The 14897-nt window shown below is 40.6% G+C and overlaps 1 protein-coding gene across 1 annotated transcript in view; it reads left to right on the top strand.

The window, feature by feature from the left end:
* Positions 1 to 14088, top strand: part of LOC308671923 (lethal(3)malignant brain tumor-like protein 4) — a 42929-nt gene extending 28841 nt beyond the window's left edge. The window contains exons 16-20 of the mRNA XM_081334422.1: positions 573 to 707; positions 1728 to 1792; positions 3364 to 3530; positions 5715 to 5777; positions 11762 to 14088. Coding sequence (XP_081190548.1) covers positions 573 to 707; positions 1728 to 1792; positions 3364 to 3530; positions 5715 to 5777; positions 11762 to 11890 — 559 coding nt within the window. The 3' untranslated portion in view covers positions 11891 to 14088. The remainder of the gene's footprint in view (positions 1 to 572; positions 708 to 1727; positions 1793 to 3363; positions 3531 to 5714; positions 5778 to 11761) is intronic.
* The last annotated feature ends 809 nt before the right edge of the window (positions 14089 to 14897 follow it).

Raw genomic sequence — 14897 nt, forward strand, 5'->3', positions numbered from 1 at the left:
GGGAACTTGATGTTGTCACAGAGGGTCCGCGAAGCCTTGAAGAAATGTTATGATTTAAATCTTGAGTTAAGACTTGGGGATCCGTGGCCATGGTCCGTGGCCACATTTAAAGGGGGTCCGTGGTGAAGAAAAGGTTAAGAACCATTGTTTATTCCAGTTATTTCCCAAATACAAGATTGCCTCAAAGAACCTGATGAGATGAGACTCAACATCTGAGTCAAATCTTATCAATCTTGCCGTTTGCATGAAACTCTCCTGGGTCCTGTTCTCTACTGTGTTTCCCTGAAAATATGAGCCGGTCTTATATTAATTTTTGCTCCAAAAAACGCATTGGGCTTATATTCCAGTTAGGGCTTATATTTGGGGAAATACGGTACTGAATGTACCTGTCTGGCTGCCGATCTTGACCGGGGCTTAGTTTTGGGGTGGGGCTTATATTATGAGCATCCTGAAAAATCATGCTAGGGCTTATTTTCCAGTTGGGTTTATTTTTGGAGAAATATGGTAGATAGATTGGTTTGGAAGTGACAGATATGGATGTGTGTATATCAAATGCATATTTTTCTTATCAGAAAGTCATCCACGCAAGAAGGAGAGAGGTCAGGGAGAAGCAGCGTTCATAGTTTTTCTGAGCAGTCTGAGACCAGCCAAGAGAAAGACTGGGCTGAAGGGGAAACATCTACTATTACTAAAATCAAAGCAAAAAGGTAAGCAAAATGTTTCAACCAACTATCAAGAAGTTAAGTTTGAAGAAAGTTTGGAAATAGATGGGCTGCAATTAGGAAGGGGACTTTATTTACAAATGCATGGAGTCATTCATTCAGTGAGACAAATACATTCAGTGGGCTCAAATGCTTTCAATGGGTTTATATCCAAACAATCTTGAAATAAATTCAAGTTGCTTCCATCAGTCTTGAAGCCTGTAAAAATGTACCTTTGCGTACTTGTTTTGCTCAGATGCTGGTTAAAATAAGCCTTGATGCAGCTGCAGGCCAGAATATTCCTGTTACTCTTTGAAGTGTCATCTTCAGGAAATATTTTAATGCAGAGGTCCCCAACTTTTTGGGCACCAGGGACTGGTTTTGTGGAGAGAGGTTTTTCCACGGACCGGAGTGTGTGTGGTTTTGTGTGCTGCCTGCATCCTGCAGATGGGGCTTTGCTTGTTTGTGCGGGCCGCTTGCTGGCATGCTGCGGCCCGGTACCTGTCCATGGACCAGGGGTTGGGGACCCCTATTTTAAAGGTTATATGGGTAGTTCTTGACTTATGACCACAATCGAGTACAAAATTTCCTTTGTTAATCAACACAGTTGTTAACTGAATTTGCCCCGTTTTACAAACTTTCTTGCCACAGTTCTTAAATGAACCACCGCAGTGGTTATGTTAACAACACGGTTGTTAAATGAATCTGCTTCCCCATTGATTTTGCTGGTCAGAAGGTTGCAAAACTGGGACTTTTTAGGACCCTGCAAACATCATAAATACATGCCCATTGCCAAGCGTCCAAATTTAGATCATGTGATCATGAGGATGCTGCAAGGACATACAATGTGAAAACCGGTCATAAGTCGCTTTTTTCAGAGTCGTAACTTTGAACAGTCACTAAATGAACAGTTGTAAGTGGAGCACTACCTGTACACCCTGGCTAAAAACTCACTTTTTTTTTAACAAACCATAATGTACTTTGATTAATATTTTCTTGCATTAACACCCCAATTTGACTTTTCAGGATTGGCTGTTCACACAGCTATATAAAACTCCAGCTAGTGAAGCAGGAGGCTGAGGGCGGAAGAGGTTAGTTAAGCTGTCTTAGTGCCTATCGAATCTACTGTGAATTTCTGTGCTGATCGGTTCTAAATATTGAATAAGGGGGTTCCATAATAACTAGAGCCCCATTATGTTGCCTGTTAGTTCAAGTTTGCACTGCTGCTTCTTCCTTTCTTGAACTGTAAGGGCCACTGTTATCTTGAAGATCCACCAGAGAGGAATTGCTCTGTTTCTGCCAACAATCAGTAAAAACAAATTCAATCCCCAGAGAGTTTTGTCTTTCCTACAAAGATGTTGCTGCTTGAATTGGGAATTTTTTAAAACTTGGCCAAATTTACAGTCATTTGCAGCTTCCCATAGTCATGTGATCACATTTTACGATGGCTTTGCAGTTCCGGATTTCAGCAAAACTGCCATAGCAAAGAATCGATCTGCTTAACAGCCCCTGCATTCGCTTAATAAACCTTGCCATTCACACTTACGACTGCAGCGTCCCCTTAACGACCACTGTACAATCAAGTTGATCACACGACTGTCTCTTGTTTATATCACAAATTAACAACCATCACGGAGGTGCTCCATTCCGATTGTAACTTGAAGGCTTCCTGTAACTAAAGATGTCTTATGTTTTTACCCCGAGGATAGTTCTGACAAAAAAGCTCTTTAGTATTGGTTCAGCTCATTTTGTGAACCAGGCCGGGTTTGAATCTTTCAGAACCCTTGAATTATTTTAAAACTAGGAGTGAAGCTAAGGATAGGGAAGGGGCAAGCAACAATCCTTTTCTGTTGCCGCTAGATGTCACCAGAGCTGTTTCCAATAAGCATATCTGGGGGGGGGGGGAAAGGTCTCAGTATTCAGTTATATTACCTCCTTTTTATGTCTGCCCGTGGAGGAGGAGAGGCAGAAAGCCTAATTAGCCAATATTGTCAATCAAGGAAGTGTTGCTATGCTGCAGTTAATCAACCCTTCCTCTTCTTTCTGCGTAGAGTCAGGCCCCCCAATGCTTACCGCAGTATGAGACAGCAAAAGCCGAAGGATCTCACATACGTCACATCGGAGGGGGGGGAAGGGGCAAGGAGGGGAAGGGAGAAGGATCAAACTGCTTTCCGTTTCTTAACCTCTCCGGTCATTTCACTCATGGGGAGCGATGCTAACATCTGGAAGAAAAGGCCAGGCTCCCTAGACCATGGAGTCTGGTCTCCCGGGAACTGGCCAGTGCCTGTCGTTTTCTGGCACGCTGAGTGCTCTTAGCCGGGCTGGGAACAGACCGTAAGCTGGAATGGTGCCATTAATTTCCAGCTGAAGATGCAGCCGCCCAGCCTCCTCCTCCTCCTTGTAATAGATTGCTGGCAACTCCTCCCGTGTTAGCATCAGGACATCTCTTTAACAGCTGCCAGAACAGCACGGGGTTCTGATCTTCCCTTTTCTCTTTTTTTTTGAGGGGGGTGGGGGGGGAAGAGGGATATTTTGAAGAAAGTGACTTGATTTCCAAAGTGCATCTGAACCAGGACTAACAGATTTATTTTTCCTTATTTTTCTTTCTCTCTCCCTTCCTTTCCCCCCCCCCGCCACACACACACCCCTGCCCTCCTACCAGACGCTGCCTTTGCTCTGCAGCAGGCCCTCCACCAGTCTGTCTTCATGCCTTCCCTGTCTGCCAATCCGACCCAGCGTCTTCATCTCTGCTGGGAGCAGCACTGCAAACTGCTGCCGGAGGTCTCCGGCCTCACCGCTAAGAATGTGGCCAAATGGAGCGTGGAAGAGGTAAGTTCTGCTTTTCTTCTCTCTGTCTCATGGGAAAGCATCCTGAACACCCCCCCACACACACACACACACACACACACCAGCCAGGGATTTTGTTCCTTGCTCTGCTTTACAGCTGTGGTTAAATTTGGGAGTGAGGGTTAAGCCAGCCAGAACTTTTAACCAGCCAGGATCTGGAATGTATGGATAGATATTGATCCTGGTGTTGCGGTGAACCCTCCCCTTTGAAGCAGCTGCCCCTTTGGGGGCCTCCATTGACAATAGCTTTGGCTGTGCTTCTCTGGGCTGCTGACTCACTTTCCCTTGCCACTGGCCCTGCGCATGCTTGCGTGGCTGCGTCACAAACCATCCCTACAGTGTAACAGGGATTGCTGACAGACGGGCTTGTTCTGCCAAGATGGTCATTTTATAGTGAAAGCTTATTTGGGGGGGCCAGGCCACGGATTGTGGTATTTTCCCTTCCAGCTGGCTTTAGCTGTGCATCCTGCCCTGTATGCACAGTCCATTTGTTTTTTTAAATTTTGCTGGGGATTAGAAATGGTTGAGGGATTAAACATGATACTGAATGGTTCTGTTGGGGAGCTATGCATAGCCAGGTGGTAGATGGAAATCCAACGTCAGATGGATATTAAATTATGGGCAGTACCAAACCAAACGTTTTGGAGCTCTTTGTTGTTGTGCTGGGGAAAGAAAGGTGAAGTTCAGGCTCACCTTTGGACCACTGAGTTGTACTTTGTAGAGGCATCATGCAAACTCCTTGAAGTGAGAACAAGGGTCCAGCTGGCCAAGCCCTCCCAACTTCATGTCATGCAGATGTGCAGCACCTGCCATCCCCAATGGGCACCACCAACATTGCTGCTGATAGGGATTAGGGAGAGCGATCGGCTCTGGGTACATAGAGACCATAAGGCTGGGGGAAGTTGGCTTGTTTTATTTTGAGAGTGCTAACAGAGCTACTTTGTACCTGGGCTCTTCTGAGTATAGACAAAACCTGCTGCAAATATGGACCGGTTGCTCTTGAGTTTTAAAGTAGACCTTTGCAGAGATACATCAGATTATTTTACAAGTGACATTCAGTTTATACCTTGAAAGCCTTCTACATTTAATTCATCCTATTCATGTTTATTTGAATAGTGGTCCCATTGAGTTCAATAGCTCTTACATGTATGTAAAGAACAAAACTGCATTTTGGGGCACACTTTTATTTAGATATCGAATGCATCACAAGGTTACGGTTGGTCTTATTTATTAGGACCAAGCTAATCTATTTATTTTCACAATAATAAATGTTCAGCTTGTTTCTCATCCTCTGGGCAAACGATCAATTTGTAAACCTTCATACAAATTTTCCTCTACTTCAGACATGTCAAACACAAGGCCCGGGGGCCAGATCTGGCACGCGAGGTGGTTTCATGCGGCCCGCGAAGCCATCCTGGAAACAGTGAGGGAACGGCCCCCACTGCCTTGGCCCTGGCCCAGAGACCCTCCTTCTGCCAGAGACCCTCAGATCTGTCCCACTCCTGCCCAGGCCCCCATAGGCACCCTTGTTGCGAACGATGTAGAGGTGGCCACGCCCACCCAGTAGGCCTTATGCACTCTAGCCATGCCCACTCAGTAGGCCACGCCCACCCTGGCCATACCCACCCGGCCCCTTGAGGGCAACCGCAATGCTGATGCGGCCCTCAATGAAATTGAGTTTGACACCCCTGCTCTACTTCAAAGGAAATGAAAACATGGATCATTGACATATTTGTGGTAGGAATGTTGTGCCTGTCATAACTCAGGAAAATTTGGTTTAGATTAGAATGATTCCTGCAGGGGATAACATATTTAGCCTTCTGGGGCCAATATAATACTAGCTCCACTGCTGCTGTCTGAAGTGTGTGGTCAAAATAGCTATGCAGGCTGAGCCAGACATACTGTATTTGGCTAACTGTCTAGGCTCTGTCTTTGGGCCTGTCTGCCTACCTGCCACGGTTCTAGTGTCCCATGTAGCTAACCTTTACATATTTCCGCCAACTTCATAGTAAGTATAATCCATTTTTTGTTTATAAGCTGCAGAATTCTTTGGACCAAGAAAAGAAAACCCTTTAAGTTTACAATATTTTGCTCAAGTTAATGAAATGGTAAAGTCGCTGGTTGTCCTTATAACATTTTTGTCTTTTATTTCTGATATTTGTCCAGGTGGCTGGCTTTGTTCAGCGTCTGCCCGGTTGCAAAGAACAGGCCTCGCTCTTCCGACAAGAGGTAAATTATCTTATTTTTAGGCTGATGGAGAGTCATAAAATCTTCTTGCATGAGGAATGATCTCAAGAATTGTATTGGCGACTAAAAATTGTACCAAATTAACCCAGCTCTAGTTCCAGAGAAAGTTTGTTGTTTGCATTCTGCAAGCAAACTGGATCTGCCTACTCTTTTATTCCTTTTGTAGTCATTGGCAAAAGTTGCCGTGTAGAATAGGGTCAATGTCCAGTTGCTTTGAACAAACAGAAACTTGTATTGGCATCTAATACCTGTTTTGTACAAAGGATTTGCTTCAGAATACTCAGGTGTTAATCTTGAGTTGCATTTGAAGAGTGGGATAAAGTGATCTACTTTTGTAGAACAACCGACTTGTTTGTAAAATAGGTGCTTTTAGAATGTTACAGCTTTAAGTCAGATGCTGAGTACTAAAATAGTAGATTGTTATGACCATCTACTGTTGATCAATGGTTCACTCTAAGAACCATTAGAGTATCGATTTATATTTTTTACACTCTACCCTCCAAGGGGAAGGTTCATCTCTTATCATATTCTTAGAGACACCAAGAATAGTCTCCCAAATTTACTGGAGAGACCTTTTATTATTCATGTAGTTAACCATTGATCTCAATTATTCATTTCCACATGCTAGAAACAGGCTGTATATAAACAATGGTGTATCAGCCTAAAAATAGAATGGCATCTCTGCCATGATCAATGGCTTACCCAGTTTGGAAAATCTTTTGTTTCAAGAAATTAAAACTATGCCAAAATAATTTAGGAGTTATTCATCTTTCAGCTCAGTGTTTACATTTGGCCTAGCATGACAATTGAAACATTATTCCGGTTACCGTTGAAAGATCCACCAGAACAAACTGCAGGCTGTGGTGTCTAATCTATCTCAGCAATCCTAAAATGGATAGATCTCAGGTTTTATAGTTGATGGTGGACACCTGTAGCATTCCAAGGGGGCAAATGATAACGGATGGGCACAGTTCAAATGCCAGAAGGACTAGAAAATATTGCTCAAGGGATTCATTAGATCAAGTCTATAAAAAGGAAAACCAGATGACCAAAAAACAAGATGCAGGTAGGACTTTATGTTTCAGAAAGGAGCCATTTACTCAGACATGACTGTTGATGAAGAACAACAAGTTGCTTGTGTTTGGAATTGGTTCTGAAGCCAAGTCTTTACAAAGCCTAGTAAACAGAAGCTGGCATCTGGGACAACAGGATTGGAATAAACTAAAGCACAGAGCTCCCTGTGGCTGAGAAACAGCAGTAGAAGTGTAATAGCAGTGTAATAATTTAAGCATTCTTTGCTTCGTTGCATAGGCTTGTAGTGGAGCATTGCAGAAAACATGTAACGTTTCTAGCCAAGCATAGCTGTTGTCTATGATTATCACTCAGTAATATAGAAAAATTGAGAAGATAGGCATTCATAGGATAAGCAGCTATAATAACAAATCAAATGCAATTAGTACAAAGCTGGACTTAGTCTGCAAAATATTTTGCTATCTGGAATTGAACCCATAGGGGGACTCTGACATAAATTAATAAAAGTAGGGAAGAGTTTATAAGAAGGAAACAGGTGTGCGTACGTAGAACCAGATCCTGAACATCAGGCTTCACAAAGCAAAAAAATATGGTTTGTAGGACACACCTCATTCTACACCTTATACAAAGTAGATGCAGTTCTCATCAGCCTATTAAAAATGTTGGACTGAAATGAAATCTATTTTAAGAAAGAGATTTGGCTTGGACTAAGATGTAAATTGAGCTGCCCAGGTACTGTATATTATGTTTAAATACATAACTTTAAGGCACCGCAGGTAGTGGTGCTTTCAGGTTATTTTTTATTTTCATTTCCTAAATGACAACAGTGGAAGGAAAAACAATTTGTGAAAATGATAAAAGAAATCCAAAGGGACTGGACAAAATTGCTAGTGAGGTCTAGCCAGAGAATGAGGTTTATATCTGAAGTCATATTCTGAAATAGTGTCACTAAATAGCAGGGCTTGATAGTCAGGTTGAAAATAAATTGAAAGGTGAACTTTCTACAATATTAGCTCTGCATGATTAGAATTTGGGGGCCTTTGTAGTATAAATAGGGGTGTACATAAAAGGAGGTATCTGGCAGAGGGACAAAGAGAGCCTTAGTGAAGAGGTCACCATCCCCACATTGCTCTTACTTTTCAAAAGCTTCAGCCCTTCTAGAACTTGAGGTCTGAAGCAAAATAGGTAGTGCTCAGTGATTTTTTTTAAAAAAATGACTTATTTGTTTGATATTCTGTATCTAAGCTGAAAAGCATATTGCAATGTACAGATGGGAGGCTTTTGTTAGCATAAGTTTTTAGGTTGGACCTGCTTAAAAAATTCAGTCACACACCATCAGTTTTAAATTTCCCAGTTTTGGTGCTACAATTACCAAGACGTATGGTAAGCAAAGAATCTGAAGGCAGTTTCTTCATTCTAGTTTCTCTGCTTTGTTCACATGGATACCAGATTTGCACATTGGTCTATATACATAGTAGTACAAAGTTTAGCTTTTTAGTTTAGAAAACCTGCCCATTGTATCAAGCATTGCAACAGGCCAAGATACATACATACATATACATACATATTTCTGTGTCCGAAAAGGGAACAAAAAAACCCAAACACCTTCCCTTTAACAATCAGCACCCAGATGAGCATAGATTAACACCAAGATTATCATCAGATCGGCAATCAAGTAAACAATACCCCAATCAAGGAACTACCAAACAAGCCCAACCAAAGAACCTCTGAGACCACCCCCATCAACAGTGGCAGGGCAAGCCACTAGAATACAAACTCAGAACAAACCCCACTCCTTATTAGCACTGATGATGTTACCTAGTTTGGGTGATGAAACGTTTGCAAGAAAGCAACCGAACTCAGAGAGCACCAAGGACCTCTCAGTTCAACCCTGAGCTAGAAATATTCTTTATGGACATATTTTTTTGGTTTTCATCTAAATGCCATCGAAGTAGCATCTTGTCCCTTTTCCTCTAACATGGTTGTAATTTAGTTTCCTAGAAGGCCAGGTTCCAAATGAAATGTACTTCGTTTATAACCAAGACCACCGTTTTCAAATACAATTTACTTTTCCTCTACTTTTTTAAAAGCAACTCTGGAGAGTTTTCTCCATGCTCTTGTTATTTGAAGGGTTATGGCTTTCTATCTCCATTCTGCTGGTTCCTTTAATAAGAAACTGTGCTCATTCTATTACTATTTGGGTCAAGGCAAATTACATAATTTCTCCTTAGTATTTTGCTAAATGTGTCACAGTCCTTACTAGGCTATGTTATAGCCTAATTAAGCAGTCATGCCTTGTGGGTAATCAAGAGTCATTTGGTAAAGACCATGACCCCTTCATGGCCACATTGAAAAATCTGTTGTCCTCAAGTCAACTGACTTTTCATCTGGTTGATGTCTCTGCTGTTCTTTCATTTCAAATAAATGAACTACACAGGGCCACAGTAAAGAGTTGATATATCAATTTTTTTTGTTCAACTAACCGTCCTCTGCACTCCTTAAGTTCAGTGATCATTTTTCATGATTAGGAACTGCAGGAGTGTTCAGAACTGAGAGAAATTTAGGTTTTAGCATTAAACAGTAGATAACGTGTGTTTTGGAGTGGAACGGCTCTCACAAAAAAAAACAACAAACCCAGAATCTGGGGATATCCAAATAGCCTGTTGCACTAGCACGGACCCCTTATATATGAATTTCATGGCTAATCTCTTGGTGAGCCTGTTACAGCAAAGGAACCAGGTATTTTTCTACTGTCTTATTATTGCCTGTGTTAATTCAGTCTGTTGCCACCAATATGGGTCATAATGTAACAGTTAGGATCAGATTTAAAAAGGTAAACATTTCCCTGTCAGTCAGGGAAGGTGGGGTGGGGTGCTCATCTCTGTTTCTTGGCCGAGGCAACCAGCATTGTCTGAAGACATTTTCCATGGTCATGTGGCTGACATGACTGTATGCCAAAGGCACATGGAAGACTGTTAGCTTCCCACTGAAGTGTTACCTATTAATCTACTCGCATTTGCATCTTTGGAACTGCTAGGTGGGCAGGAGCTGGGACAAGGGATTGGAGATCATCTCGTTACACAGAACTTGGGTCTCAAACCAGGCTGTTGGCTCTCCAGTGTCTTCAACTGGACAAGCTCAGTGTCTTTTAACAGCTGGATCAAATTATCCTTCATAAACGTTTTAGTGTAATCTTGGGAATGTAAAAAGAAAACTATGAACAGGTGTTCTGTAATCATCATTTCTGTGAGAAACAGCCTTATCCTAGTTCTAGAATTCTAGTAGTTCTAGAATTGGTATTAATCAGCCTATAAGTGGTATACTACAGTAAGCCTATGGTTGAGCAGTTAGATGGAAGTAGTTAGGAAGTGAGTTGTTAAGCTGTTAAGTTTTACATGGGAATATAATGATAAGAGTTCAGACAGATGTGAACGATGTGGAGGGTTTGAGCCACATGCAGGAAAAGGAAATGGGAAGGAAATGTAAATGTTGGTGAAGTAGGCTTAAAACTAACCAGAGGAATCCTAGTCATGGTGATTAAGAGCCTTGAGGACCTGGACCTACCGCAGCAAGAGGCAGGGATCCCGGGATCCCAGTTTGTCAATCTAAAGCCATGTGGGGGTCTGCAGTTTGATTTTCCAATTGTTCCTTTTACATTTTAGTACATTTTTATAGATTTATACTTTAAGGCTATAAACTGCAGGAAGTTCACGTAGTTTATAATGGACTTCATAATTATGGACTATGTTGCATTATTTATAATATAATTATAAATACAAGCAACCAGTCAGTAGATTATGAGAAATAATGAGCTTTCCCAAAATAGAACATGCAGGCTGGCAGGACATGTTCTGTCAAGCAAACAAATCAGATAACCATGAGGTGGCAGCGAAAAGCTAATTTTCTGTGTGTTTTTGCTGCCGTCTAGTGGTCATTTTGATTTTGCAGCCTCAGACTGGAAGCTCCATTAAAGCCATTAGCACAATGGTCGTTATTTAATCAGGAATTAAGGTTTCTTAAAAATCCTGGTTCAAAGTCATGGCTCAGCATGATATGTGTACCCAGTCACAAAGTATGAATAAGATATATATTTAAAGGAAAGGATCTGAAGAAGAGAGTTAAGATAGTTTATTATGCTGTATTCCTATCCATTCCCCCCCCCCCCAGATTAATTCCTAAAACTGCAAACTTAACCACTTTTAAAGTGATGAATTTGTCCATATAATTTCAGTAGAAGTTAGCCCAGCAGTTTAGCCAAAAAAAGGTCTGGGTAAAATTTTGCTTTAAAGAATGCATTATTTTCCTCAAATAAGAGGGACAAAATTAGTTAACATCACAGGAAGCAAATAATATAATTCAAACAACACATTCTGGAATTTTTAGAGACTGTACAAACATTATCTGTCGTGATGGCCTTCTTGGCAATTATGCATAGCTAATGCTAATCAACTTTGTAAGTGCTAATTGTGCTCATTTGGGCAGCACGTGAATGATTTCTGAGCCCTTCGCGATGTGGATTGTTTCTTCCTGGGATTACTTTCCTACTTAACTCTGTTAGACAAAACAAGCAAATCAAAAGACTTCTATATTTTCTGCCAAGAATCCTGTAAATCCATTTATGCAAAGGGGTTATCGTCAAAGAATTGAAATACATTTGAGGATATTAATGTGGAAAGGGAAGATATTAAAAGATGCAAGTGGCTTCATATGTTACTCTAAACATAGAATGTTTATCATCCTTAATGATTCAGTTCATTTTTTAAAAAAACATCTTCCCAAATTAGGGCTTATTGTAATATAGGAACCAGGCAATCATAACTACCAATTGTCATTCTTGATGCCCTAAAGTTAACTTGCTGTTAACTTTAAGGATGCAGGAGCTGAGTTCCCTTAGTCAACACACTAATTCCATTGTTCTTTTTTCCATTCTGCAGCAAATTGACGGTGAAGCCTTTCTACTCCTGAATCAGTCAGACATCGTTAAAATCCTTAGCATCAAACTGGGGCCCGCATTGAAGATATATAATGCAATCCTCATGTTTAAGACAGCAGAAGAAGACTGATGGAGAATTTTCCCCTGGGCCAGACCTCCAAGCGCAGCTCAACAGCAAAGCGCCCAGTCTCCTGTTTGTTCCTAAAGACTGAGTTGATTGGAAACTCGGAAAGAAAGTGGCCAGATCATATTTCACACAGTTGTGGATAGAGAATACTGAAAGCGTTCTGAAATTCAGTCCGGTTGGCAGCTTGGAACGGATGCGATGGCTTCCCTTCTAGGAAGAGATGTTTATTTATTTTTTCCTAATTGAATTTGGATATGGTTATATTGATCTTTTGTAAAGATCTTGATGATGCCTCTAGTTATAAGAGGAATCCTGAGTATTTCTATTGATGGGAAGCTAAGTTCAAGCAAACTCACTAACGTATTGTAGTGCCTAACAGAGACTCCGGCTCACCATTGGTGTGCTTCTAAACTTACAACTTTGGGTTTAAGAGGGTAAGGGAAGAGTGAGATATTTCAAAGCAGTGCAGATGAATTACTCATCAAAGTCCTTTGTTTGTAGCCAGTTAGTTTTAAACCTTGTCCTTGTATCTTGTTTAGCTATTTAAATATTGGGAATTAATATTTGATGAATTGGAGAAATGAGTTCCGTCTCCAAGTACATGAATTTTCAGGTTATTATGCCTCTTTTGCACACTGCACTATTTCACAGTTCAAAATATTAAATTAAAACTGTTTAATGAAGACCACTGGATATGGTTCCACTGGAAGGTAGACCAACTATTTAGGTATAGGATCAGAGTAACAAAACTATGAGACTATGTGTTTTGTTTAGTGTTTTTTTTTTAAGTTCTTATCTTCCTGCAGGTCAGCGCAAGGTAGAGTGAGATATATAAAGAGGCATATCCAGCTTTGTCATAATACGTATTTCTGGCAAGATTTATGAGAGGTTTTGAAAACAAGTACTAACAGTCTTTATTTCTTTGTTATTGAAAGTACTATTGTTTTATGAACAGGTATATTAACTTGAACATATTCTCATTTTAAGTCAGAAAGACCTAAGCATACCAACCACACAGCATTATCTGTCATTTAAGTTGGGCTTTTGTCAAGAGTTTCTCAGGTCTTGCTGAAATATAAAATGTATTCCACCTGCATAGCAGTAGGGCCAGTTGTCCTAAGCCTAATCCCTTCATATTTGTCCTTCTGATGACCTATGGTCCTAACGAAGCATTTGTGCCACGGTGCAGAAAAAAATGGAAATATTTACCCACACAATTGCTATCATTTTCTCAGGCTTGAAAGCAAAATCCAAATATTTTATTCTGCAAGAGCAGGGTCTCCAAACTTGGCAACCTGAAGACTTCCAAGTCCCAGAATTCCCCAGCCATCCATACTGGATGGAATACATTTTATATTTCATGCTGGCTGGGGAATTCTGGGAATTGAAGTCCACAAGTCTTCCAAGTTGCCAAGTTTGGACAGCCCTGTGATTGAGGATACTCTATGGGAGGTTTTGATAGAGCAGAGCCAATTGGTTGGATAAGGAAAGGAAAACTGAAACGTAAGGCTTCAACAGAACATGGAAATGGACCAATCTGGCAGAAGTCTTCCATGGTCTTCTAAAAGGACACCATCATTTTGAAAACTGATTTGTTTGTAATGATGTTAGTCTTGTGCAAGTGATGACTGAGTAAGTATCTTTTACATCTAACACTATACAGATTTTTTTTCCCACTAACTACCTAAGCATAACTTGGGTACAAGGCATTCTTTATTACTGGTACATAACCTGCTCTTCCTATGATACATACATTGATTGACCTGGTGTTTTGCAAGCAAGAATTCTTGAACTAATCAAATGAGGTCTTTTATTTATTTTATATGATGCCACTTGTTGGTTGGGTGAACGTCAGTCTCAAAAAGGTTTTGGGTAGCATAAAAACGATGGCGTTCTACCGTAAGCATCACTCATCCCTTTCTAAAGCATGAGCTAACAAGGGATGCATGTTTTCCAGTGTGTTAGCGGCAGTGCACTTTTGGTAATTTGTCGTTGGCTTTACAAGCTAATATGAAACCAGCCTTATAAATGAGAGAAAACAGGAATGATGTGGGCATTTGAGTTACAGCCTCTTCACAGCTATCTCTGCTTCTGATTTTCCAAATTTGTAAGACTCCCTTCCTAAAATCAAGGTGACACAAAAATGTGTAACTATTGCACAATCCAGGCTGCTGAATCTGAACAGTATTGAATAAATCTGCAGTGGCAATATGTCTCGTAACTTTCTATTTGTATATAAATCGTTAAAGAATATAAGTTTTACCTACACCCATCACTTAAGGACAAGGATAGAGAGGCTCAACAAGAAGATGCTGATATGCCATAGAGCAATATTCCTCAACCTTGGCAGCTTTAAGATGCTGGCTGGGGAATCCTGGGAGTTGAAGTCCACATGTCTTAAAGTTGTTGAGGTTGAGAAACACTGCCCTAGACAAATGCATTGAACAGTAGCCCTATATAGCTTCTCTTCTACTAGGAGAACATTTTTAAAAAACTGTTAAAGTGATGTAAGAGAAGAATTGTAGAAGGTGTTCCTTCTAATAGTCTCTAGCCATATTTATTTTTTAAAAAACCAGATGTTTAAGGATGTTATGTCTTTCAGAATTCTTTTACAAAGCAGTATTTTTTTTAAAAAAACTGTCATAAGTGAGTTTCTTTCCTCTCTAAACTGACTTCTAGGGACAGTTTTGCTAATTAGTTTTGCTAATACTCTAATGGTTGCTTGTGGCCATGTGAAATTAAAATGATGGTTGCTAACAAAGCAGATTATCAAGCTTCTGCTATCCCTCTTGTAGCACGTGGTCAATGGAAAGGTTAGTAGTTGAGGAAACACACAAAAAAAGGTCAATTGACTTGATCGGTTGCTATCCCTGGGGGTTTACATTTAAATCAGCATATACCCAGCCATGTGCAATGTTACTTCAGTTCCACTGGAGTTAATTCTGCCTTGAGGACAACTAAGCCTGATTGCCTATTTAGTCCACTTAGAAAAAAAAACTAGAAAGAAAGA

Source organism: Vipera berus, assembly GCF_964194415.1.
Source record: "Vipera berus genome assembly, chromosome: 9".
Lineage (NCBI taxonomy): Eukaryota > Metazoa > Chordata > Lepidosauria > Squamata > Viperidae > Vipera > Vipera berus.